A 26,911-nucleotide genomic window follows, 5' to 3' on the forward strand; every position below is an offset into this window, starting at 1 on the left:
TTGTAAGGGCTGAACAATTGTGGTCTTAAGCTATTGTGTGGAATTCAGGACTTGGTTGTAAATTTGTTAATTATGTTTTCTATTCGCATTTAACAGTTATCCACCAGTATTATGAACATTGTGAAAAAGAAATCGATGTAGATTTCGATGTTTTACTATGCCTTCAGTATTTATTTGATCATCAAGTAAATTTGTTACTTATTAGGAGGATGGGAGCTATGTTTTCTTTAATATACATGCGCACTTATTTAAGGTTTATAAAAAGTTTCCAACTGCCTACACTGCGCATTAAGATGTAGGGCAGTTCTTATTCGACTATTAAATACATATTAACACATTAAAATGGCCGGCATGGTGGTGCCTGCGCCTGTGATGAACCCTTCAGTTGGCCAGAGCCCGGTGCGGAGCAACAACTCCTCCCAATTCCGTCGGTTATGTACAGAGGGAAGCTTAAGACTACACTGGAATAGTTGAATGTTCGGGATAAGGTGGAGCCGTGTGCCCAGGAGCAGGATCACGCACTTCAGCAACGATAGCTATTTACCCGTATCGCTTCCGCTCTGGCTGTGCTGGCTGTTTCCTCCGTGGTTGTACATGAGATGCGCTGTAGCGAAACCGACAGAGATGGAGTTAGTGACGACAAGGAGGAAGATATTCTTAACTTACCCATAACGACCGGCGGAAAGTTGAAGGCGCCAAACGAAGCAGCCGTATTCACCGCCGTCGGTGCAAAGCTGGCTCCATCGATTGTATTTGCTGGAGCTACGGCCGCTGCTCCCGAAGACAGTCCAGCGGATGCGGCGTTGTATGTACCCGGCGAATGAATGACGGTGGTCGACGATGAGCTCTCAGCCCCGGCAGCTGCAGTCGCCGCTAGCTGGGTATCCAGTTCATTTGGATAACGTGCCGGCGGCATAACGACGGTGGTCAGATGCGACTGACCGCCATCGTCCAGCAGACCCGTCCGCTGCAGACGTCCCGTCTTCGTTTCGATGTGCTTGTTGTGGGCGCTCAAACAGTGATTGCGCATATTGTACAGCTGCAGGAAGTAGGCATCGCAGTGCGGACACTTGTACCGCTCGCCCGTATGCCGCCGGATGTGCGCCTTCAGGTCGTTGCTTTGCGTAAAGCTCTTGGGACACTGGTCGCACTTGTAAGGCCGCTCGCCGGTGTGCGTGCGCATGTGGATCGTTAGATTGTACGCGCGGTGGAAGCTCTTGCCGCAGGTATTGCACAGATTCGGCTTGGTGCCCGTGTGGTAACTGCAAGGCGAGCGAATTCGGTTAGGAAACAAAACAGCAGAAGTCCGTAGGTTCAACACTTACCGCTCATGGACCTTGAGATCAGTGGCGCGGGGGAAGGCTTTGACGCAGAAGCGGCACTTGTAGGGCTTCTCACCGTTGTGACGCCGCATGTGCACGCGGAGGTAGTCGTTGCGGGCGAAGCTGTCTCCGCAGATGCAGCAGAGGAAGTTGCGCTGTCCGGTGTGGGTCTTTTCGTGCTCCCTAAGCTGCGCACGCTCGCGGAATGTCTCATCGCAGGTCTTGCAGGCGTAGAGGAAGTCGGTGTGCAGCAGGGTGTGCTTGCGCAGGTAGGTCTTACTGGAGAAGCGCTTAGAGCAGTACTCACAAGTGTGCTCCGCCAGCTGCAGCTTCAGTTCGCTGCCCGGCTCCAGGCCCTCACCATTGTGCTTGCTGACCTTATGACGTTCCAAGGCGTCCAGCCGCGAGAAGGCGGCCTCACACAGCGAACACTTGTGCTCCTTGTTGCTGTGCAGGCTCTGCACATGCGCCTTGAGGTGATCGCTGCGCGCAAACGCCTTGGGGCAGTGCGGGCAGTTGTGGGGCTTCTTCTCCAGGTGCGACAGCTTGTGGCGCAGCAGGTGGCAGTGGCGCGAGAAGGTGCGCTGGCACACCTCGCAGCGATTCTCGGGATTGGGTTCACCCTTGTTGCGCCGCCGGCGCCTGCCTGATTTGGACTTCTTCAGCGGCTTTTCGCCGTCCAGCGGCTCCTGTTTAAGCCGGAATTCTCCGTCATCATCTTCCCCACCATCCTCGTCGTCGTCGTCGTCATCATCATCAAGGTCACTGTCATCGTCGGCAAAATCATCGAACCGCTCCTCATCGCTGAGCGGCGGCTCTCCGCTGACATGGAGCTTCATGAAGTCTTCCACTCCCATTGGCGCCTCGTCCTCGCTGCCCACAAGGTGACTCTCCTCTTTAATGCTGAACTGAGAGTCACCGATGGCAACGGGTTCCTCTGAAAAATAATGAATGGGTTCTATATTTTTCGGTTTATCCAAGCACAGGGCACTTACTCTTCACAGCCCGATCAATGGATGTTTCTGCTTGAGCTTCCGCCTTTTCCCGCCGCCGACGCTTCTTCTCCAGCTTCAGCTGCATGGCCAGGTCAACTTCCTCCGCCTCCAGGCAGGGCTCTGGCTTGATGTGCAACCACAGCGTTTGATTGGCCCCATTGGCATCTTCTTCATCCTCTTCGTTGCTGGAAATGGGATTCGTATTGCACTGGAAGGCTTCCCCGACGCCTTCATCATCGTCATCCTCCTCATTTAACAGCACCTCGGCAGAGACCAGCTCATCCCCGCCATCGCTATTCATGGTGTTCTCATCCGCCGGCGGCCAGGTGCGCAGAAAATCCTCCTCCACATCCCGGTGCTGATTGCGTATGTGACGCAGCAAGTGATCCCGCCGGCTAAAGGTGCGCTGGCAATGTGCGCACTGCAGTCGTGCGGTCTGCTCGTGACTGCGCGCCAAATGGCTGCGAAGCTGTCGGAGATGCGGGAAATGCTGCGGACAAAACTTGCACTTAAATTCCTCGGAGGGAAGGCCATCTGTTCCAGTCGCGGTCCCCTCCTTGGTCGTTCTGTGCACCTGGTTGCGGTGCAGCCGGAGCTCCAGGCTGTTGAGGAACTGGTCGTGGCACATTTCGCATGGCAACAAGGCCACCTGATCCGTCTGACTGGCTGCCTCGGCTCCTCGCGCCTTTAGCTGGGGCGAACGCCCCAGCAGGGCCACCAGTGAGCAGTAGGAGCGCTCCGCGTGCCGCTTGAAGCGGTAGGCGTTGCGGGCCGCCTCCACGCAAGATCCGCACATATGTGAGGGCATCCCGTCGTACCGCTCGCACTGGTGCAGGGTGCACTCGTCCAGGATACGGGCCAAATTAGCGCCCTGCTCGATGGGTGCTTCGTTGAAGATGAAGTGCAGCTCCCCCTCCAGCGATGCATCCTTTAGGCAAACGCGGCAGACGCGGTCCGCGTCCACGGTGTCTATTGTGGTCAGGGGCTCCAACTGGGACACCAACTTGCTGCCCGCCGGCTCAGTTTCCGTCTCCTGGCACGAACCCGGCTCCAGCTGCGGATGCAGGTGCGGCTGTGGCGTTGCCATGGCTGTTGCGCGTCCTTCAATCCTAGCTATTGCATGTGGGAATCAACAATTAGCGCAACTGCTGCTGCATTAACTTAATTTTCCATTTATTTTACCAATACGAAGCGTTTGTTGTGGACAGGGGTGCGGTCATACTGGGCGCGTCATTTATTTTGTTACCGACTGCGAGCACACTACGCAAATATCGATAAGTTTCATGTTGCCGATAGCATTTTTCAAGCCAAATTTTAAATTCTCCAAAAATCAAAATATTTCAGAAATTGAAAAATTGTTATAAAAAAATCTCCAGCCAAGACTGATAACGTTTATTGTCTCCACCCGTCATTGCTAAACGAATTAAAAACACCCAAAAAGTGTATCAAAAATAATAGTATTTACAAGATTCAATGGTACTCTAGGGAATGTCAATTTAAAGCTGTAATTTCTTCTCCAGCTCCCGCGTCCACAATCAACGTCAACTGTCCCTTTGTTGGATTCACCCACGCAGCGGGAAACTTCTTATCCAGATCCACAAACACGCTCTAAAAAAAAAGTTAAAGATAATCATACTGAAATAAAATCTTTACAATTAAAGAAAAAAACTTTAAAATTTCGAAAGTATTCTAAAAAATGTTAATTTCTTACTTTTTTTAATCTTGTTAAGCTTAAGAACTTACCTTGACGACGCTGGCTTTTCCGGCGCCCGTAACCACGAAGGCGACATTCCGGGCATTATTGATCAGCGGCAGGGTGAAGGTGATCCTCTCGGGTGGTGGCTTGGGCGAGTTCCGTATGGGGATGACCAGGCATTTGGTCTCCTGCAGCGTGGCTGGCTGCTCGGGGAAGAGGGAGCAGGTGTGGCCATCGGGTCCCATTCCCAGCAGCAGCAGATCGAACTGATCGACTTGGCTCTTGACCTTCGCCTCGTAATCTGCGGCGCAGGCGTCCAGCGGTTTGCTGGTATCGGCGCGGACGAACTGGGATTCCTGAATACAAGGCAATTGGGTCAACCACTCGGCCCTGTAGGCACCGTAGGTGGAATCGTTATCATCCAGGGGAACATACCGCTCGTCGCAGAAGAAGAACACCCAGTCGGCGGTTTTCAAGTTGCCAGATTTCAGAGCTTTTGTAAGCAACTGAATGAGGGAACCACCTGTAAGCGAAACAAGACACTTGACTTTGGGAGCGCAACTATGCAGATCGCACCTGGCAAGGTCACCCCTCAAGTTGGGCTTATCACAAGCCAACCCACTTGACCTGCATGACCTGTGCGGTGATCCTCACCCGAAAGTCCCACGCTGAATTTATCCTTTCTGGACAACGCCTCCTGGGAGCAGCGCTTCAGTAGATCGCCCAGGGCCTGGACCAGTTGCTCCTCCGAAGCGGACGGGATTACCTTTAGCGGACTCTTTCGCTCCGACATATTGCTTGATCTGATAATAAAACCCGACTCGACTTCGATTTCTCAGTAATCACCATTCCCTCTCTCTCAACTATCGATTACCAATTAATGAAATACACTGCATCGTTTGCGAAAATGGATGTAGAGTAAATTAATATACCAACAATTAACTATCTAAAAGAATATTTAGCAATTAAAGCTTGGGTAATTGCTTGCAACAAAAATAGAATATTTAATGTAGGCGTAAAGTATTTAATTTTTTTTAAATCCAAAAAAAATATGATCCATTAAATCAAGTTGAATCAAAAAAAAAAAAATACGTTTCATACCTAAAATATAGCCAAATCTCCAAAATTCATCGCGCCTGCTTTGCGCTAGACTGTTATCACTAATCACGGTCATTGCGATAGTTGGCCCGCCATCATGGATAAGCCTTTCCGAAATTGAGAAAAAGAAAACAACCCAAGCAAGAATCCTTCGCCCGCTGCATATCGCCTGTTTATTTTATTTGCTTTCCCGTTTTTAACGCATGTAAACCATTTTTTCGTGCACAACGGGCTGTGAAAAGGTCCAGTACGTGCAAACCATCGGCCAGTAGCTATCGAAAGAAGATCGCTCGTCACTAAATAAGTTAATTAAATTCCACAAAATTGCGTTGTACTTTGGGATTTGTTCGTTGTTGAAATTTACCAAATAAAAAACAACATTCAAATAGTTCAACGTGTTAACAACGTGGAAATCGCACGAAATCGAGGAAATTGTCCCAGAAGTTGGCGGCAGTTTGTGCGTGCAGCATTTTTGGGCAAAACTACATCGCTCACAGTTTTTTGTTCGCAAGCGCGTTTTCGCAATAACAACAACAACGACGGTACACACACACGCAGCAAAAAACGTGCTGAAGTTCGCATTTCTTGTTGTTGCATAAATTTTGGAGCAATAATTAGAAGGATGCCAAAGCGAGGCGGTGGAGGCGGCGGCGGTGGCCAGCGGTACAACAACAACGTCGGCAATGGCGGCGGACGTTACTCGGCTCTCGAGGATTTCGATGGTCAGTACATGGATGTGCAACAAAATGAAATACCCCTCTAGTAACGCATTTATATGTATTTCTTTAGATGTGGAGGATCGCCAGCGGCGCAAGGATCGCAATAAGCGGCGCGTCAGCTTCAAGCCCTCACAATTTCCACACAACAAAAAGGACATTAAACTGCGACCCGAAGATTTGCGTCGTTGGGACGAGGATGATGACATGAGCGACATGACCACGACCGTCAAGGTGCCCACCACTCGCACATTTGATTCCTATGCAAATGCCTAATCTAATATGTAATTCCAGCAGGATAGACCCACCTCCCGACGCCGAGGATCGCCCATTCCGCGCGGCAAGTTCGGCAAACTAATGCCCAACAGCTTTGGCTGGTACCAAGTCACGGTGAGTTTAAACTACTATGTCATATAGATATCATCGCAGCAATGGTCTAGACCAAAATCATGTGATTTGATAGTAGTTTTGTTTCTATGTTAAAGGTGGCTTTCAGTCCTCCAGCACCCGTTAGAAATCACTAAAGATCCATATAAATGCCTGATCAATAATGCCCGCCATATACAAATTCAACTGTTCGACTTAATGACTGTTTTAAAGGTAGTTCCACGTATTTCCATTACTCAAGTCACATCAAAATCCCAGACTTAGTAATCATCGTCTATGGTAACTTACAAACCGCATAAACATCTAAATGTTTTGGTGTATTTGTACCCTGATCTAATGCTTCACTAATTTTCCGGCACTACAAAAAACTACAAATCCCAGACTGGTCCATATAGATACCAGATTTATGACGGCAGCCATAGAACTATTTTTGGTCTCAGGGAATATCATGTGATTCGTCTGTTGGTTGTTTTGCTATTGACAAAAGGTCGCTTTGAGAGAGTAAAGAATCCGGAAAGAATCGCATAAGTTGCAACTTTCTTGTAAACACGAAATGTTGAGTCTTATTTGTTTATTTGTACACTGCTTCAGTGCTCCAATGCCGACTTCCCGCCTGTGCTCTTTGTGTTTATTAATTAATTTCACTCGTAAAAATCGTAAAGCAAACAAGCAAAAGTTGCGACGGGGGGTGTAGCTGCTCTACACAGCTAACGACAATCGGGTACAACAATTACAATTGCAAGCCGACGAGCGGGCATATAAATATTTATGGATGGCTAAACTCAGTCGGCCACAGTGCCAGCAACAAGTGTTCGTCCCCACGAGCTGAAAGTGCAATGCAGCCGAGCCTTTGGTGGTTTGGCAGTTGGGATGACCCTCACCTAAATGGGTTCCCATGTGAAGGCCTTAATGCCTGCGGTTGGGTTATCCTTCGCCTGGTTGCCAACCTATCCAGCCGCACGTGGTGCAACACAACAGGTCGCTATCTCTCGACTGGGTCGTAAATGCCATAGTAAAATGCCCAATGCTGGCTCACCAACAAAAGCTTGCGGTTTCATTCCGTTTTGGCCTTTATTTCATCGACGGCCGGCAGACGGTGAAGACGTGTTCCAACGTCCGACGCCTCATACAATATATCGCTGAATCTCAAGAGGCCCGATTACGGGCAACTTATCAGTTAGGAGTGATTAGATGTGCGATTAGGCTTTCGCCGGGGAAACCAGCTTAACACGTGCCCCCTTGAACCCGTCATCTGCAATGGCTACCTTGGGCGCCTGGGACTACACGATCCTGGCCGTGGTGCTGGCCATCTCCGTGGCCATTGGCATCTACTACCGTTTCGTGGGCGGCAAGCAGAGCACCACCACCGAATACCTTCTGGCGGATCGCTCCATGAACGTGACTCCCGTGGCCTTTAGTCTGATGGCCAGCTTCATGTCCGCCGTAACCCTACTGGGCGTATCCATGGAGATCTACCAGTACGGCACCATGTTCGTCCTGATCAACCTATCGTACGTGTTGTCCACGCCGGTGGCCGCCTACCTCATCATTCCAGTCTTCTATCGCCTAAAGACGGCCAGTGTGTACGAGTATCTGGAACTGCGATTTGGCTATGCCACCCGATTGGCCGCCTCGCTGAGTTTCACACTCCAGATGGTCCTTTACATGGGCATTGTGGTCTATGCACCGGCTTTGGCCTTGGAAGCTGTTACTGGACTGAGCCAGGTCTTCTCCATCGTAATTGTGGGAGTCGTGTGCACCTTCTATGCGACGCTTGGCGGAATGAAGGCCGTACTTATCACCGACATCTATCAGTCGCTCCTCATGTTCGCCGCTGTCTTTAGCGTAATCATCTGTGCCTGGGTGAAGGCGGGCAGCTTGGGAGAGATATGGCGCGTGGCGCAGGAAAATGGACGCATCGATCTGACCAACTTTAGTGTGGATCCCACGGAACGTCACACTTGGTTCACCCAGATTTTGGGCGGTAGTGCCACCTACCTGGCCATCTATGGAGTGAATCAAACGCAGGTCCAGCGCCTGATGGCGGTGAAAAGTTTGAGTGCTGCTCGAGCGGCCCTGTGGTGGTGCCTGCCCATTCTTTGCCTGCTTAGTCTGAGCACCTGCTTCTCCGGTCTGTGCATCTACTGGTACTACCGCGACTGCGATCCGCTGCTGGAGGGACGAGTCAATTCGCGCGATCAGGTGATGCCGCTCTTCGTCGTGGACACAATGGGCGAGTACACCGGTTTGGCTGGTCTCTTCGTTTCAGGAATCTTTTGCGCCAGCCTCTCCACGATTAGCTCGATAATCAGCTCGCTGGCGGCCGTCACCCTGGAGGATTACCTCAAGCCCTTGGTCAGCTGCTGTGCCAAACGCACGCTCACCGATCGCCAGACCTTGTGGTACTCTAAGCTGTTGTCGGTGTTCTTCGGAGCCCTCTGCATTGGCATGGCCTTCATGGCCGGATCGATTGGTGGACTACTGCAGGCGGCCCTGTCAATCTTCGGCATCATTGGAGGCCCTCTGCTAGGCCTCTTCACGCTGGGCATGAACGTGACCAAGGCGAATGAAAAGGGAGCCATTGGAGGGCTGCTGATATCGCTGGCGTTCTGCTTTTGGATAGGATTCGGGCAGCCAAAGCCGCCGCTTGTTAGCTTGGATATGTCCACGGCTGGATGTCCGGTGGACAGGAGCTTTGCCCGTGACATTTTCCTCAAGGCGACGACAGCGGTGGCTGAGGAAGAGCATTTCTTTTACCTGTACAGGATCAGCTACATGTGGTACGCTGCCCTGGGCTTCGTGATTACCTTCTTTGGCGGATGGCTGCTGTCCTGGCTGTTTGCCCTGCTGAAATGGGACAACAATCAACGCATCTACCAGGATGCGGACTGCACGCTAATCAAACACGATCTCTTCGTGCCGCCGTTAGCCAAACGCTTGCAACGGCGACAGATGCCGCTCCTGGTGGTCACCGGCACCAGTTCGGAGATTGGTGGCATCACCACAGAGACTGCAACGTCGCCGGCGCGGCTGGACGAGATCGAGTGGGAGAAACACAAGGCAGTGGCGTAGCTGAACATCACTTTTATAGTTCCTTCTTCGTTTTTTTTTGTTTTCTCGTGCCGTTTTGATCTTAGTTACTCTCTTGTTACACTCTTGTGTCTACCTTATCTTGGCGCTTTGCATCCAGCTTAATCAGCATCAGTGTATCACTCCAAAAGATAACTACTGTGCTGTACAATACGGTTTAGTTTATTTGCTATTCTAAAAATGGGGCAAATGTCTAAAAGGGGCACACTATCATTAAAAAAAAAAAGCGGCTGTTCAAGTTACAATGTTCTTTATAATGTTCGAACGAAAGTCAGGTCAGAGAATATCATATAGTTGCCATAGTATATCTGCATGGGTGATCCCATTTTTTCTCTTGTCACACAATATGTTAAGTGAACTTTGGCTTTAAATAAACGAGCTTACTCATTAAGCAATTAAATTAAGGCTCATCGATGGCCTGATTGGGCTGCTCCTCCGGTCCTTTGGCATTGTAAACATTGCGATTCTGGGACAGATGCCATAGGGCCAGTAGGCGGACCAGCTCCGTGTAGGTGAGCTTGCGCAGATCCTGTCGACCGGCTAGCTGCACTCCGGCGGCCTCCAACTCCTCCACCAATGTGACGGCATCGTATTCTTGAACATCCTCCGGATTCTGCTCGTTGTGTGGCGCAATTCTTCCGACGAACTCCGACTCCGAATCCGAATCTGGCACCGCTTCGCTTTTCACCATGCGCTGCACCTGCTGCTGCGGCTGCTGACGCAACGGCTCATCCACATCTTTCAGCTCCTGTTCGGGAGTCATGGGCAGCGAGCTGGCCAGGCTAACCAGGCTAACCAGGCCGAGGATCACCAGGAACATGACCGGAATGCTTTTGCCCCCAATGGGTTTCATGTTTGCGTCCGACTGCGAGTAGCTTTGCTGTGGCACTGCTGCCCGTCTCGCTTGTCGATCGATCGTGGCCTGGACTCTCGGGGTGCGCTCCAATTTCTATCTGCCTTCCAGCCCGCTCGCTCACTGGCTCGGCTTCCTATCGCTCACTCGAACACGGGGCGTATGGCAGTGTTGGCCGGGAAGACGGTCGCTTTCTTCCAACATTTGGCTATTTTTTGGATACTTTCGTAGGGCCGGTAGTCCATGGATTCTGCATACAATGGTCAGGCAGGGAAATAAATCCTCGGCTTCTAAAACTCTAAAAACGTTTAAAATATAAGTAGTCAGTGTTTTGAAATATTGTAAATTATTCGAAAAAAATCTCTAGTTTGGCGTTTTGCGGAAAACTTATGTATCAAATTTACTGCACTTTCTATATTTCTGCTTTTCTATCGATTTTGGAGTTTAGAAAAGTGAAGCTTCCCAAAAATCTACATTTTCATAAGCTATTTATGTTCATTAGTTGTAAAGGAAAATCGTGCCCATGCCTTTTGCCATCCAATACCATTTCCATTTAATTTTTCCGCTAAAAACGAAGCGCAGCACTGTCGTTTGGGGGGCTGCTTTTGATTGAAAAGTCAGTGTAGGGTCGGTTAAATTATTTTATCTGCATATGCAGCACATAGCATATAGCGTACACTATACATCGACCCCTCTTTTGGTCTGGTACATATGTTCTTTAATTGTCTGTGCCTATTGTATTTTGTATTTCGCATTTGGTCGTTTTTTATTTTGTATTTCGTGGGCTACGTTTTTGTTGTCCGCCTCCAATTCAATTTATCTGCGCAGTTTGTGCTCGCTCGCCGTCTTCTATTTTCTGCATGTTTGTTTGGCCTAATCTTATCTGCTCTTATTCATAACCAATTGAACGAGTTGTAATGGTCTAGAGTCTTAATGGGTTAATGGACGCCCCGCGTTAATCATTCGCAATGTTCTCCTTTCGTCACCAATCAGTCGGGCATTCTTAGCCTGAGAACTTGGTTTGATTGCTCGAAATATGGTTGATTGTGGCTACTTATGACTTTTCGTAACCACTGATTCATAACGCATTTATGTGTTCATATTCGACAACTAGAGTCTAACTAGAGTTCTACGTTCTTATCGGCAATAGGCTTTCTTAATTACTTGCGGCTACAATTACTTGCCTGTCTTCAGGCGTTGTGAAAAGCTTTTCCATACACGTATACAAATTTCTTAGCATAGTTTCGCTTGTACTGCTCGCTGAATCAGTGTCAACACAGGTATTATTTGTAAGCAAATTGCGCTATTATGTGTTGAATTCTTACGATTTGACAACTACACGTAACGACGTTCTTGAGTGACAAGGGAACTGAAAACAAGTCGAGATTGTCAAGTTGCATGTAGCGAACGAACTGACCAAGTATGTTATTGATAAATGTAAATTCTAAATAAAAACGGCCATCGCCAATGGCAGTCTTATTTGCATTTTCCTAATGGATTCACAACTGGCAAGCGAGCAATCTATGGATGCTATGCTATATAAACTGAATGTACGTGCGAATGGAATGGCCAAAACATTCCACTGACTGATCGTTATTATTTTTTATTAGACTGCAAACACGTGCCCGCTTTGGGTAGTTAGTCATTTTGGCCGAAAATGAAAACAGCACTTCGAGCAGCGTTGATAACCGTGTTGTGGGCCAAACAGAACTGACTCACTGCATAGGAAAGCTCTACGAGCTACAGGGTATTACCCCCAAAGGTCCCAAAAACATCCAGTCCACTTGAAACCATTCGCCTAGTACTCTTCTGTGTGCATCTCCTGATGTCATCGACCAATAATGCGTTGGAACGTTCCCCTTATCGCTCGCCAGTTGAACTGACAGATTCCGCCGATTCCACCCTGCTCCTGCGGTCCCCCATTCCCAATCTGTTATCCCACATTTGTACAGCAGATATCGGATGAGCGAATCTCGTTGAGGGCTGCTAAACAAAAATGTACTGATTTCTAGTGAGTTCCGAGCACAGAAACGTAAAGAACACCTATTTCTAACTATGATTACGATTGCCACATATTTTTGAAAACAAATACACTGTTGATCAATCGAGCAATTATAATTATTCATAAAAAGCGCATTGAACAGCGGTGGGTCTCGAACTCGCACCTATGTAGAAATCAGGAAAATAATCAAAGCAAAAGCAGCTCTTATTTAATGCCATATTGTGATAGTTTTAAAGTTCTAGATGCACAGCTTTGAGGTTGTTGTATATGAAATTATCCCATTGAATGCAAAAAAAAGTGATTGATGATTTTCTGAATCGAAGCCACTTTATCGACTGCATTTGATTTGAATGGGAACCCAAGTTTGCTTATATCTTTGCCGATAATTTAAAGCAAAGTGCAATATTTAGCGATTCAACAATTTATTACGAAATTGAAATTCAGGCACATAACAGTTAATTATTACTCGTTAACAGCTTAACTTGATTCATATTCATATTCACATTGTTCGTATGTACATTTATTTTTTTATTTTAATAGTATTCACACACTCGCAACAGACTCACGCACACACTCACGCACACATTGGCATTGAATTGGTTTCAACAAAAAGGTTTAAAAAAAATGTTTTGGTTTCCATGTTAATCTGCTGGCAGCTAGTCCTGCTCCTGCTCCTCGTTGGTGGTGGTCACCGTCTTCTCCTGCCGCGTGGTGCTAGTGGTGGTGCGTGTTAATGTGAAGACGCCGGTGGAGCCCACTTCGTCCAGCGGCTGGGCAATGATGGTCGATGTGGTGCTCTGGAAACGAGATGTTAGACTTGGTACTATATTATGGTGGTGGGGGTATGAGTGTCCTACGCCATTCTTGGTCTCCTCGGGACTCCAGGAGCGTTTGTCGTCCAAATCCTTTGAGCAACAGCCTCCCATTCTTCGCTTTTATGCGTATATATATGTAGTACGTATTTGTTGTATGTGGGATGCCGTTTGCGGTCTATATTGCTGTCCAGGGCCAGTAACTTGTTGCTGCTTCATCGGCGCACGTCTGTCAGCGAATGCCGGTGTTCGGTGTGGTGTTCACTTGTTAGCCAAACGAACGAACCGAAAGCCCAACCCAACCCAAGCTGCGCCGCCAGCTGTGACTGCGACTGCGACGCCGGAGTTGGGCTGTCATAGCTATATAGCTCCATATCAATTCTAGAAATATGTCTCAGCCAGCCAGCCAGACAGCCAGCCAGTACTCGGTGTATATTCGGTGTATATTGTATTGTGTTGAACACAATAAGTATATGTATAGCACCATGTATGCCTGTGAGCTGTACAAACAAACCATTCACATTCCATACACTCATCCACCCAACCACCCACCTTAACGCCCCCGGCGAAACTCTAAGTTCCCGAGAATGTCCAATCCGATCTGATTGCCTCCAAAACACAGTCATCATCTTTATTTTCAAATGGAACCTCTGGCCTTGTCGCCTTAACGGTTCCATTTGCCCATCGAGCAGGTGCGGCGATTGAACCCAAGGCTGCCATTGTTGTCTGTGGTCTATTTCCAGGCACTATTCAAAGTTTCAACCAGCTAGTTCAAAACTAAAGTAAAAGTCCTTCCATAAGAAGGATTGTGTGCCATATATATGCGATAAGACCTGCTGAAAATGTACAGAAAACTATAAAGATCTATGATCTTAATACGACACATTGACAAATGAGCGTAATAAATGAAATATATTAAATTGGGTCCCCTAATATAGGGCTTTCAACTATTAGCTAGGTTAGTCCGAAAGGAATAAATAGCTTTGTAATTAACACCAAATACGTTATTTAAAGAGCCTATGACACACCAATTTTGCGGGAAAATTCAAAAAGACAATGGTTGTAAATTAATAAAGCACTACAATTTGTCATTTTCAAATGCGATATCACGAGGGGGTTTATGTTTGAATGCTTCAGTCAATGGAAAGCTAGGGTTAACCATATCGAGGAACCCGATGGACGCAGGAGAGCCAAAAAATATAATAATATACAGCTAATGCCCGTAATAAATAAATTTATCGCATTAATGCGCAATGAATGAGTGGGCTAGATGTGCTGCGACTGTTCCCGGACTTATCTGCTTGATACTGTTGATATGAATAGGGTCGAGTGGATTGGTTGGGGCATCTGTATGGAGTGGGATATGGGAACTGGGAACTGGGAGCTATGCGCTGGCAGCATGGCAATCATTCACACGATCATTATACGCATACGGCCCCCCATCTTTGTGCCTGTACTCGACTGTACTCCAAGTGATCCTATAAATTGAATTACCTACCACTGATTCCAGTGATTCTCTGTACACATAGTACACCATGTACGGCGCATATGTGTTCGTACATATGTACATGTGGATGCAGTCCGTCCGATTAGATAGCCATCGAGCAATATTAATAGCCAAGTGACCGATATTGCGTATCGCTCCGCCGATCTCTGACCTTCGCATGGGTGTCAGAGGAAGTGGTTACGCGGTTCCACTCTCTACGTTTTGCATCCACCGTACTGTTTGCCGTACACTCACCATATCCGGATAAGTGCTCGTAATTAAATCACTGAACGCTTGTATGATAAGACTGCTCCACCCACAAAAAAGATGTAATTAGGTGACGAGTTCCACGTATTGGTTAATGCAAATGAATGGCATGCAAAGCGGCAAAGTTATATCGTAATTCTAATCAATGTGATGAGTAAAGAAAACCAATTACCAACTAATGAAATTACGCATGAGCAAAGGATGAATGGTTTACAAAATTATCAGTAGGTAGAATAGTAATTTGTATATAGTAGAAAGTGCCTAAAAAGTTGAGAAGATCTCCAGTGAGTTAACTGGAGAAAGTCGAATATTACGGCATGCTTTGACAGACGAGTACGTGCTGTTTCTTATTTTTAGACATTTAGAGCTATCTCTGCCTTTTACACACCCCGTTGGGTGATCTGTCGTAGAAGCAATACAAAATATGGAGCACTGCTGGCAAAACAGTTCATGAGTTGGCCGATGAGATAATTCCGGTCGCTGTTATCTGTGCGCTATATGAGTTTATATAATTGACAGACGTCTAATGGTTTCCCCTATTTGGGGTTTTCTTTTTGTTTTTGCAGTTACAAAATGCCCAGATATACGAAAAGGAAACACTTTTGCGTGCCCTATTGGCGGCGATGTCGCCACATGTCTTCATACCGCAATATTGGCGTGTGGAGCGAAACTGCGTGATCTTCTTCACGGACGACTACGAGGTGGCCGAACGCATCCAACATCTGGGCAGGCATGCCCATCTTCCAGATGGCTATCGGCTGATGCCACGTGTGCGCAGCGGCATACCCCTGGTGGCCATCGATGATGCCTTCAAGGAGAAGATGAAGGTTACCATGGCCAAGCGTTACAATGTGCAAACCAAGGCGCTGGATCTTTCCCGGTTCCATGCCGATCCCGATCTTAGGCCGATTTTCTGCCCACTTTTCCGTCAGAACGTGATGAGCGCCGCCATTGACATTATCTGCGACAATATACCCGACTTGGAGGCCATTAACCTAAATGAAAACTCCATGTCCAGCATGGAGGCGTTCAAGAATGTGGAGAAACGCATACCGAACCTCAAGATTCTCTATTTGGGTGATAACAAGGTTAGTGTTGACTTTAGAGAATTACTTCTTCAATAACCCACTGATCACGTTACCATTTCCAGATACCATCTTTGGCCCACCTTGTTGTGTTTCGCAACCTGTCCATCTTGGAACTTGTTTTAAAGAACAATCCCTGCCGTTCCCGCTACAAGGATACCCAGCACTTTATCAGGTATACTATGGTGTGATTAGTTGATCTTTTAACCTTTCTAGAGGATGCCGCCGCATATTCGACGTGGGATTTGCCGCGTCGGGAGTTACAGAGGAATTAGGATTACCACATTTCCATTGTTCTGTTGTCTCCATTCCTTTTCTTTAAAGCGAATGCGCTGCAGAATTGTGGACCATGGTCAGGTGGAACCTTCCTCTCTTGCCGCCATTAAGCTTGAATGGCCTTCTGCCAAAGTTAAATGCAGCTGAGCAGGCAAAAGCATTTAGGCAACATTTTCCGTATAAGCTGTCTTAAAGCCAGGACAGATCGTAGGCAGCGGAAGGGATTTTGGGCGGAGCAAAAAAAAAAGAAAAAAAAAAGAAATAAAAGAGTTAAAGTTAACCAAAAAAAGAGAATAAAAAGAAAAAAAAAAGTACAGTAGAGCCCAAGCCAAGAGCACTAAACTTTCGACGATGTGGCAACGCTGAACTAAGGACGCAACTGTACCAATGACATACCATACATACACCGGCACCGTTCGCACTTCCACTTAACCAGGCGGACATGCAGCAGTCCCATAGCAAAGCAACATACAACAACGTTGGCCAAATACCAATAGTTAGCGCATCACATCGACAAAGATTAATTATATTACGAATAACAAGTAATCCACCAACCCACCCACCGCGCACCCCGCTACAACACACACGGGCGCACGCATGTAGCCACTCCACGCCACCGCACGCACGCATGCGCATTCGCAGAAGCGTTTGTGCCACATTCGGAGCTGCGTGCCCTGTGCGCGCCGTTGTGTTGCATTGCTGTGTCGCCGCTTGTTGATTTTGCGGTGGTTGCCAAGAAGAGGAGGAGGCAGAGTGGAGGGCACAGGCTCACCATTCCGGTGCGCAGCGTCCAGCAGGAGCAGAAACGACTACCAGGACGGACGACACACCACTGACCGACTCACGTGCGGACTTTCTGCTGGCGCCAGCGGCCGCCGCGTTGTGTTGCCAGCCGATTACAATAAGTTTGTGCGGCTTTGTTGGGCGCATGAGCCGCCTGCGGATGCGACGTGCTTGAACACGACGAGACGAACTAAAGTTACACAGCAGTCAGCTTTGTAAGCCACTTTACGCTTGGGGCCACTGAAAAAAAAAGAAATGTAAGAGAAAAAACGTAAAAAAGGAAAGAAAAAATGTATAAAAAGAAAATAACACAAAAGAAATACACCATAAAAGATGCCCAGGCACAATGCGCTGCTCAAACGTACTTTTCCGCTGCACTTTTCACATCGATCCATTGAAGGCACAACAATGGCCAAGCACCTAGTGCCTCTGCCTCTTCAGCTGATCAAGGCTCCGCCAATTTGTGTGTGAGCCGGTCGAGTAACGGTAAAGCTATAGGCAGATCAAAGCATAACCCGCATGGGGAGGAGGAGTCACATCTGACCACTGGCTAATCTGCAACTCCTGCAGCGCATACAGCTCCCACAAATAAAAAACCCATTTAATTATTATTTCTCGCTATTTAACTCGCATATCTATCATCGCCTCCCTGCTAATGCCAACAAAAAATACGGCCGAATATCCACTATTTACAGCGAAGTACGCCGCAAGTTCCCCAAACTGGTGAAGTTGGTAAGTTCACAGCACCCCATCGATTCTATTCGTATATGCCCCTTCTATTAGCAAACCGATGGGAATTCCTTGATAACCATACGCAAGTTCTAATAGTTTGTATACTCTGTATACGTACATGGATCTTAGGCTTGGAATCTCCTTATCGATAACTAGGTAATCGCAAGACCATAACCAAATTAAATCCCATATAGGACGGAGAGACCCTGGCGCCGCAGGTCACATTTGATTTAAACGAGCAGGGTCGTCTTCTCGAAACGAAGGCCTCCTATCTGTGCGACGTCGCTGGCGCCGAGGTGGTGCGCCAGTTCTTGGACCAGTACTTTCGCATATTCGACTCGGAAAATCGGCAATCTCTGCTAGATGCCTACCATGAGAACGCGATGCTCTCCATATCAATGCCATCGGCCAGTCAGGCGGGCAGGTGAGCAATGTGCTAGATAATAAATAAATACCAACCTTTAATCACCTTCATGTCGTCCAGGTTGAACAGCTTCTGGAAGTTTAATCGCAATCTCCGGCGTTTGATAAACGGCGATGAGATTCGCACCCGAAACTTGAGGTACGGACGCCTGGCCTGTGTTTCCACTTTGGATGAATGGCCAAAAACGCAGCACGAGCGTCAGACCTTCACCGTCGACCTGACCATCTACAATGTAAGCAAAGACTCAAAACTCCATTGAGCTTAAACTAAATGCATCTCTTCTCACCCAGACGTCAATGATGGTTTTCACCGTGACGGGATTGTTCAAGGAGCTGAATGGCGAGGCCAGCAATCCAGGCTCAATGCAATTGTATGACCTGCGCCACTTTGCCCGCACCTACGTGGTGGTGCCGCAGAATACTGGCTTTTGTATCCGCAATGAGACGATCTTCATCACAAACGCCACGCATGAACAGCTGCGAGAGTTCAAGCGATCGCAGCACCAGGCGGCTCCAGGAACTATGCCCTCCACTTCCACTGCGGTGACCAGTCCGCAAGCCGGGACAACGACGGGGCTACAGGGTCGACTGAATCCGGTGGGCGTGGCGACTGGACCGGTGGCTATACTACCAGGAGATCCGCTGGCGTCCACCGCACCGGTGAACAGCGGCAGTGCCGCCATATCGGCCACGGCAGTGGCACCTGGCAGCGCCCAGGATGAAAACACCAAAATGCAAATGATCCAAGCCATGTGCACGCATAGCCAAATGAATGTGATCTGGAGTCGCAAGTAAGATTCGAGTAGTAATCCATAGCTCGATCAATTAGTAAACCTATCTCTCCATTTACCAGATGCCTGGAGGAAACGAATTGGGACTATAACCATGCCGCCTTTGTGTTCGAGCAATTATTCAAGGAAAACAAAATACCGCCCGAGGCATTTGTGAAGTAGGAGTTGCTGCTGCTGCCGCTCCCATAGGACACAGCCAAAGTGCCACATACACAAAATTTCCTTTATTTGTTTTCATTTTGTAATTACATTTTACAATTATTCCTTGAGTCACCTTTAAATTGTAGTAAGCTGCGGAGTTGTGTGCACATGCGGGCAGTAGCGATTGTGATCCCAGCACTGCGGGCAATGTGCCACAACGATCACAGTCCTCTGATAGTTATATTTAATTTCCTTTAAGTTCCGCCCGCAGACCCGCTGGTCCACATTGAAGCCAGGACGAGTCTGCGAACGGTTGCCTCTTTAGAATTTAGAGTTGTTTTAGATTCCTAAGCACACACAACACGAGCACACCCTAAGTTCTTAATACAACAATGTTATCAAAACGAAAAAAACCCAATTATTATTTAAACATATACGACGATACCCAAACCAAGGCGATAATCGGAATGCATTGGTCGCGCCAATTATGCTTTATACCCGCTTTCCCAGGTCCTCGACTTGCCTTAAATTTTGTATAGAAAGACACTCGAATAAAAGAAAGATGTTGTTAATTAGAGATCTTGGGCGAGCAACAACAATGACCACTGTATAAATTTTCTAACGACTCGGAAAGCAACATTAACTTTACTCCTTAATAGCAAAAATGAAAATTTATAATTCACACTCAGCTGTAAGTTTATATTTATATGTTCGGTATATAGGAATTATATACATTAAGGCTTAACTGTAAAATCATAAATAAATTTATTAGAATCGAATGAGAACGCTGTGTTTTACTTGACTATTTGCCATTCTACAAATAAGTTCAATACAACTGGCCCTGAAATTATCGCTAGGTGTCGCTAATAAGCTGTGTAAGTAACGTGTCAAATATATCCAGGCGCTAGATGGCGCTCTGGCCGTGTAAGGACACTTAAATTATAAGATTTTATATAAAAATTGCGCGGTATGATTGTTTATTATTTTTACTTAAACTAGTTGCATTATTTTCAAAAACATTTCTGCTAACTCTATCGTAAAAAGAAAAACTTTAATAAATAACATTTTCGCCTTATTAAAATGTAATATTAATATTTAATTTAATAGTTTTTTGAAAATATTTTTGCAGTAAATATAAATATTATTAAAATTAAATTTCGTCATGAGCAAAGTTGACATTCTGCTACTGGCAATAAAACTTATATACATATATCATATCCCAGGGCTATGCGATAATTTAAATAATAAACAGACTTTGAGGGTGAAGGTATATTTGAATGGGCATAATCTGGGAGGGAAGTCGAGATTCCTTTATCTAGCCTACTTCATTAATGGTAACCAGTTCGGGGCGCCTGGGAGCAAATATTTAGGTGCATTGTCATCATTCCCGCTGAGACGAGACAGCGCCCAAATGTCGAAAGTGTCTGGGAATAGGGTCCAGTACCAGGACAAGGACGAGGACGAGGACTAGGACCAGGACCTAGGCCCATTGTGCATATGCCTTTGAGAGCGAGCGTCGGGGCTGGGACAATAAAGGAGTCGAATAACAAAAAGCTTTTCTAGTTTCACAGCTTTCCACACACAGAGCCGGATTTGCATTGTCTGCGGTGTCGGCTCCTCGGTTTTGGGCCACAGCTGTCCGGCGATTGGGTGGGACTCAACAATTGGTCAGCAACTGGTTGCCATTGGTGGCGACCACTGGTCAGTGGGCAGCGTGAGAAGCGGCGACCACCCAGCATCCCAAGTGAAAACCCATGGCCAGCTGGCCCACTCTTGTGGTCCACACAATGGACACGGCATCTAGCTACAACCGGACCCCTTTTGTCATTCAAAATTAGCCCAAAACGTGGAGTGGTAAATGGACCACGAAACCAGGAGCTGACCAGGATGCCCAGCATCTGTCGCGGATCTCGAATGGCGCCCAAAATGGTCAATCAAGTTCAGCTAGTTCTAATCTTCAGCTGCCTTCCGCACAATACAATATATTTAGGTAATCTTTTCTGTGGTGGAGTGAAAGCGGCAAAAGAAAATGGTATTGGAGGTATTAGCATACCTTTGTTACTTATAAAAAAAACCTCTTGAAAATAACGATTCTTTGCAATAAGTTGCTGTCCTGATTTTTCATAAAAAAACATTGAGTTTTCTGCGAAAACTTTGGAAATAATAATCCAAATATCGAATGCCACACCTAATTAAGTTCGTAATACCTATCCCAATGCCCGATTGGCATTTAAATATAGAAATATTATAGAAATATATGAAAAATGATTAAAATGATCAGTTTATTGCGATAGCAATAAAAATAGTTGTCCAAACCTAGAATGTCATACCCCGTTGAATTCGTAACAAAATTTCCTATCGACCTGTATTCAAAATTATAAATTTTATTTTTTTGGCATTTTTCGCAAATTTTGACAGCTAAAAAATGTGAAAAATTGTTAAAATTTGATTTCCCGAAAATCATAAAAGTAGTGATAGGCATAGTTAGCTGGGTTTATTAGCAGCACAAAACAGTCTTCATTTTAGCTGTGCCTTCTTTTTTGGCTAAGTTATGGCGAAAACCCCGTTTGAAAATATCCGATTTTTGACAACATTTTTTTTATGATTTTTTTTCGTTAAAAATAATCAGAATTTTTGCGATAGCAATAAAAGTAGTTGTCCAAAACTAGAATGTCATATAGCGTTGAATTCGTAACAAAATTTCCTATCGACCTGTATTCAAAAACGGAAATTCTAATTTTTTGCCATTTTTCGCAAATTTTGATGGGGGTACCCCTTATAAAAAATGTGAAAAATTGTTAAAATTTGATTTCCCGAAAATCATAAAAGTAGTGATAGGCATAGTTAGCTGGGTTTATTAGCAGCACAAAACAGTCTTCATTTTAGCTGTGCCTTCTTTTTTGGCTAAGTTATGGCGAAAACCCCGTTTGAAAATATCCGATTTTTGACAACATTTTTTTTATGATTTTTTTTCGTTAAAAATAATCAGAATTTTTGCGATAGCAATAAAAGTAGATGTCCAAAACTAGAATGTCATATAGCGTTGAATTCGTAACAAAATTTCCTATCGACCTGTATTCAAAAACGGAAATTCTAATTTTTTGCCATTTTTCGCAAATTTTGATGGGGGTACCCCTTATAAAAAATGTGAAAAATTGTTCAAATTTGATTTCCCGAAAATCATAAAAGTAGTGATAGGCATAGTTAGCTGGGTTTATTAGCAGCACAAAACAGTCTTCATTTTAGCTGTGCCTTCTTTTTTGGCTAAGTTATGGCGAAAACCCCGTTTGAAAATATCCGATTTTTGACAACATTTTTTTTATGATTTTTTTTCGTTAAAAATAATCAGAATTTTTGCGATAGCAATAAAAGTAGTTGTCCAAAACTAGAATGTCATATAGCGTTGAATTCGTAACAAAATTTCCTATCGACCTGTATTCAAAAACGGAATTTCTAATTTTTTGCCATTTTTCGCAAATTTTGATGGGGGTACCCCTTATAAAAAATGTGAAAAATTGTTAAAATTTGATTCCCCGAAAATCATAAAAGTAGTGATAGGCATAGTTAGCTGGGTTTATTAGCAGCACAAAACAGTCTTCATTTTAGCTGTGCCTTCTTTTTTGGCTAAGTTATGGCGAAAACCCCGTTTGAAAATATCCGATTTTTGAAAAAAAAATTTTTCATTTTTAATTAAGTATCAAGTAATTTGATGAGTAATACTGTCGAGAAAGAGGAAGGCGAAGTTGCTTAACTGCGAAAATGAGAAGCGCAGAGGAAGGCAGGCAATGCAGTATTTATTTTGTATTATTTATATAGGTATATAGTATTTTTTGTATATTTGGCATAGGTAATTGAAGTTGTTTAATTGAAGAAAGGCAGTTAATACAGTATTCAGTTTTTAGTATTTTTTGTATCTTTGGCTTAGGTAATTGAAGTTGCTTAAGTGCGAAATTGAGAAGCGCAGAGGAAGGCAGGTAATTTGTAGTATTTATTCTGCAGTATTTATTGGTATTTAGTATTTTTTGTATATTTGTCATACCCCGTTGAATTCGTAATAAAATTTCCCATCGACCTGTATTCAAAAATGTAAATTTTAATTTTTTGCCATTTTTCGCAAATTTGATCGAAAATGTGAAAATTGGTTGAAAAATGGATTTCCCAAAATTATCAGGAAAAAGATAGGGGAAGTTAGCAATGGTAATGAGCAACACAAAACACTCATCCTTTGAGCCGTTTTACCAGTTTTTGGCACGTTATGGAGGAAAACCCGTTCAAAATCAATAACTGACAGTACTTGATATTTGAGCAGCGTGTTTTGCTTGGGAATGTAATGCTAGTCGTTGGTAAAATCAATTCCGAGACTTTTAACCCCTTGTGCAAAATGGGTATTAAGGATTCTGCCGCAGGACACCCGGTGCATGTGTATGCACATATGTACATACATTCATTGCCTGACAAAAGTCAATGATCGCACGGCTGCTGAAACTGTTGAAAAATGAGAGGAACGTGAAATCGCAATCGAGCGCAAAAGGATCAGGCTGGCGGGAGGGGGTCACCTAATCCGGCTGACGCTGGATCAGGACACGACAGGACATTCGCAGGATAGGGTGTGTGGGCACGAGGATTCGCTCGTTCACTCGGAACATTTTCGGCAATTACCGAAAAATAAAGAAGCGAATTAATGCAGCGCCTGTGTGCGGTTGAGTGTGTGTGTGTGCTTTGTGTGCTCAAGGATCAAGGGGTAAGGACACTCTCAGGACACTCGGCAGCGACTTATTTTTGGGGGACAGAGCCGAGCCGAAAAACCAACACAGCCGAACAAAAAAACGCGGTGCTTGCACCTGTCCCAAAAGGGAATGACGAGCGGGGTGGGGAGAGGAGCCGCACGAGGAGCCGCAGGACGACAGCCGGGCCAGCGAAATTAAGGATAAGCAGTGCAGTACAGGATCGCAAGGATCGCGAGGATCGTGAGGATCGACGTGGCTCGTGCCACTCAAAATTCCAGCTTAATTTCGCCGCCATCCTTCGGCCTTTGTTGTGTGGCCAAAAACACAAGGAATACAAACAAGTAAAAAGCGGAGAAAATAAATGTAAACTAAAGGTGGTGGTGCAGTGCAGCCAGCAACCCCGTTTGTATGTACATATGTGGGTGCCAGTCCCGCCACGCGGTCCTTCATCCCAGATCCTCTGATCTTCCCCCTGCACAAGTATATCCCATCCGATCCGATCTGATCCTAACGATCGTATGCGCCGTTAAAGCTTCGCGTGCGGCACTCATTGTTATGCATTTTAAATATGAATTTTTATGGCCGCCAGACATGCAACCAGGAGCCCTTCGCCATCCCCATCGTATTATCCTTATTAATTCCTCGTGATCCTGCCTCCCCCTTTCGGGCAAATAGGCTTCCTGGGTGTTCGCATTTCGGAGCATTTTGTGTGCATTTTGTTCGCCGGCTAAATGCCCGTTAATTTGCGGCGTTAATGAGGCCAAGCGTCGCCAACGAGAAGCGTCCTGTGCGTCCCGGTTTCATGTCCTGGGTGGCCTGGATCCTGGACGCAGATGGCCCCTGGTCTCCCTCAGCTATTTCATTTTCGTTTGCTCATTATGGTTATTGCGGGGCCCTATTTATTTTATAAACGTTAATAACCAGCCAGCGTATGCAATCCGCCACTGACACCTTCCATTCAGGATCCGGCCATCCTGCGATCAGGATCCTGCCCAAGATTGATGGTGCCAGATAGCAGGGAGAAAGACATGCAAGCTTTGCTTAGGCCAAGGAATATGCCTTTACTTAGCACACATTTTAAGACAATGCGTTTCGTTTTACTTTTAACAAGTAAGCATGCTCTTTGTTTACCAGTCAACTATTATTATAGCACCAAATAAGCTGAACAGTAAGTGAAATAACATTAAATATTATTGCTGCCATATTTTAAAACCACAACTTTGGCAATTCGCAAGCAAATGGATTATCGGGCAATGGGGAAAACAATAAGCGCATCCGCTCTTAATTTGGGACATCCAAGGTGCAGTTGCCCCAGTTCCTGGTCCTGTCCAGTGTATCCACATTAATTGGCACATTATCGGGTCGGTCCTTAATGCTCTGTTGGCTTAGTTCCAGCTTGCCACTTCAGTTTCGAGCATTATCGCCCAACGGGATGCCCAAAGTAGCAGAGGTATCGCCCCCCGGCCAAGCCCCATTTTTATGTATTCTTTGTGTTTTTGGGTCCACCGCTCATTGGCAATTTAATACCTGAACCTGGCCAATATTTACCCATTCTCTGTGTGCACTGCTGCATATTGAAATTTTATGTTTTAATTTCTTCTTGCTGTTTTCCGCTCGGCTCTGTGTGTACAGCGGGCCATCAATAGCTTGTAATTGAGCTGACAACATTATCGAACTACGCCTTTTATCCCTCTTGCCTCCGTTTCAAAAGTGCAGTCTCAGCATTGCGATTGTGCCCCCTCCCAAAACACAAAAACCCAAAAAAAAAAAACGCGTGCATAATTGCTTCATTTTTTTGTTTGGGGCGAGTCCCAGTTATGTTTGCCTCTCAGGTGGCAGGTGAGCCGGCGAACCAATGACGCGTGCCCTTGCCACAGGTAAAAAGAAGCTGCCGGCCATCTGCCCTCCTCTCGATTACGCAATCACAACACATTAAGCGCTGATTAAGACACTTGGGTGCCACTCGTATGCAAAAAGGAGCGAGGATGCCAAAGGAAGACCAAAAGACTGGTTAAATGCCAAGCTGGCGAGCTGGCGCGCTGGGAGACACCGACACAGATCGGATTGCACAGGAGATCCCGCATCGAGTGTGCAGAGATACACACTCAGAAAAATAACGAAGCGTAATGCGCAATCCGTGAATATATACATTTATATCCCAAATTAAATGGCTAAGCATTGAAGTCGAAGGAAAGAAAACGCGAATTCTTCAGTCCATACGAACTACAGGCTAAACTTACCGAAAACTAGGCATTTGAGTTAATTACATTACTTTGGAGCTACACAGATCTATCCCCATATTGTGTAGCATTGGGTTTTTATAATCAGTTCAATGATAACAGAACTATGATTATTTTTCAGTCTAATAAAACATATTGTTTTGCTGCTTACCATAATAATTGAAAGATCCGCTTTTTGTTCCAGTTATGACTATGCTAATTCCTCAGCGCGATCAAGAGGCAGAAGCACATGGGCGCGGAGGACAAGAGGAGGCTGCAACAAGGCAGAGATGCAACGATGCAACGTGGAAGTTGCATGGCTGGAGGGTTGCCATTGCCATTGCCACGCGACCGAACATCCCGCTGCCCCTTTGAAATGCAATCCTTTATCCTCGTTGCCCTCGTGTTCCCCTTATCGCTGTGTTTTCCCTTGATATGATAATTATGAGCGAGAGTCAAGATTGCGCGGATCGTGTTGCACGGGAACATCCATAAGGGGGTCGCAGGACAGCATCTACTGTGGCAACACTTGGTTTTTAATTCTTGTTGTGTTTTTCTTTTATTGGTTGTTGCTTATCTGTTGGCTGCTCTCCCAGGTGCAATACCGTTAACAGGGAACGGGCACCGTTAGCCGAGTTGGCCAACAAGCGAGTGAGAAATGGTCAGTCGAAAGTGGAGTGAGCCGAAAAACCAACAAGCACAAGCAGCGATCTGCTGCAGGTGCAGCTGGCGACGAGATCAAGGATCGCCGATTGCCAATGATAGGGTCTTCTGTTTGCCGATCTCGCGCTGCCTGGCCCCCGAATAAGCTCATACGTACAAGTATACGAATATACGAATGTGTAGGTATGTATGAGAGTCCTGAGTCCTGGGTGCCGGGAACCGGGAACCGGGAACCGGAGTCCTCGGGCCGCGATCCTTGGTCCCGAAAAATCCCCAAGGGAGAGTGTGCCAACGCGGGCAAGGCAAGCACTTTCGCTCGCAGGATGCACGTTGCATGCCGCACGCGC

General features: G+C 46.0%; 6 protein-coding genes across 8 annotated transcripts; 2 read left to right on the forward strand and 4 right to left on the reverse strand.

Moving 5' to 3' along the window:
- Positions 1-142: 142 nt before the first annotated feature.
- On the reverse strand, positions 143-3,625 carry LOC6551413 (zinc finger protein 420). Its single transcript, XM_001977163.3, has 5 exons — positions 3,500-3,625; positions 2,318-3,430; positions 1,326-2,259; positions 667-1,262; positions 143-604 (listed from the first exon to the last, which is right to left on the reverse strand). Exons 2-5 carry the CDS (start codon positions 3,402-3,404, stop codon positions 537-539), a joined length of 2,685 nt encoding a protein of 894 aa, XP_001977199.1. The 5' UTR covers positions 3,405-3,430; positions 3,500-3,625; the 3' UTR covers positions 143-536.
- A 131-nt stretch (positions 3,626-3,756) lies between these two features.
- LOC6551414 (probable 6-phosphogluconolactonase) lies at positions 3,757-4,895 on the reverse strand. The gene is made up of 3 exons (XM_001977164.3): positions 4,668-4,895; positions 4,061-4,536; positions 3,757-3,925 (listed from the first exon to the last, which is right to left on the reverse strand). Exons 1-3 carry the CDS (start codon positions 4,804-4,806, stop codon positions 3,809-3,811), a joined length of 732 nt encoding a protein of 243 aa, XP_001977200.1. The 5' UTR covers positions 4,807-4,895; the 3' UTR covers positions 3,757-3,808.
- Positions 4,896-5,148: 253 nt separating this feature from the next.
- LOC6551415 (nuclear RNA export factor 1) lies at positions 5,149-19,734 on the forward strand. Of its 3 annotated transcripts, none has more exons than XM_015155548.2 (10): positions 5,149-5,833; positions 5,901-6,061; positions 6,122-6,217; positions 15,291-15,812; positions 15,875-15,984; positions 17,564-17,600; positions 17,795-18,024; positions 18,085-18,256; positions 18,315-18,814; positions 18,877-19,734. In XM_015155548.2, exons 1-10 carry the CDS (start codon positions 5,734-5,736, stop codon positions 18,974-18,976), a joined length of 2,028 nt encoding a protein of 675 aa, XP_015011034.2. In that variant the 5' UTR covers positions 5,149-5,733; the 3' UTR covers positions 18,977-19,734. The 3 variants fall into 3 exon arrangements, with proteins under 3 accessions (XP_015011034.2, XP_001977201.1, XP_026838834.1); XM_001977165.3 differs by having other exon boundaries at positions 6,125-6,217; XM_026983033.1 differs by lacking the exons at positions 18,085-18,256; positions 18,315-18,814; positions 18,877-19,734 and having other exon boundaries at positions 5,150-5,833; positions 17,564-17,835.
- Positions 7,472-9,367, forward strand: LOC26526777 (putative sodium-dependent multivitamin transporter). Its single transcript, XM_015155993.2, has one exon. The coding sequence runs from the start codon at positions 7,472-7,474 to the stop codon at positions 9,284-9,286; it is 1,815 nt and encodes a 604-aa protein (XP_015011479.1). The 3' UTR covers positions 9,287-9,367.
- LOC6551416 lies at positions 9,449-10,291 on the reverse strand. Its single transcript, XM_001977166.3, has one exon. It carries the CDS (start codon positions 10,155-10,157, stop codon positions 9,705-9,707), a length of 453 nt encoding a protein of 150 aa, XP_001977202.1. The 5' UTR covers positions 10,158-10,291; the 3' UTR covers positions 9,449-9,704.
- LOC6551417 lies at positions 12,565-13,287 on the reverse strand. Its single transcript, XM_001977167.3, has 2 exons — positions 13,017-13,287; positions 12,565-12,956 (listed from the first exon to the last, which is right to left on the reverse strand). The coding sequence occupies exons 1-2, from the start codon at positions 13,083-13,085 to the stop codon at positions 12,816-12,818; spliced, it is 210 nt and encodes a 69-aa protein (XP_001977203.1). The 5' UTR covers positions 13,086-13,287; the 3' UTR covers positions 12,565-12,815.
- Positions 19,735-26,911: the final 7,177 nt, after the last annotated feature.

This window comes from Drosophila erecta, unplaced genomic scaffold (assembly GCF_003286155.1).
Source record: "Drosophila erecta strain 14021-0224.00,06,07 unplaced genomic scaffold, DereRS2 tig00000279-arrow-arrow-pilon, whole genome shotgun sequence".
NCBI classification, from domain to species: domain Eukaryota; kingdom Metazoa; phylum Arthropoda; class Insecta; order Diptera; family Drosophilidae; genus Drosophila; species Drosophila erecta.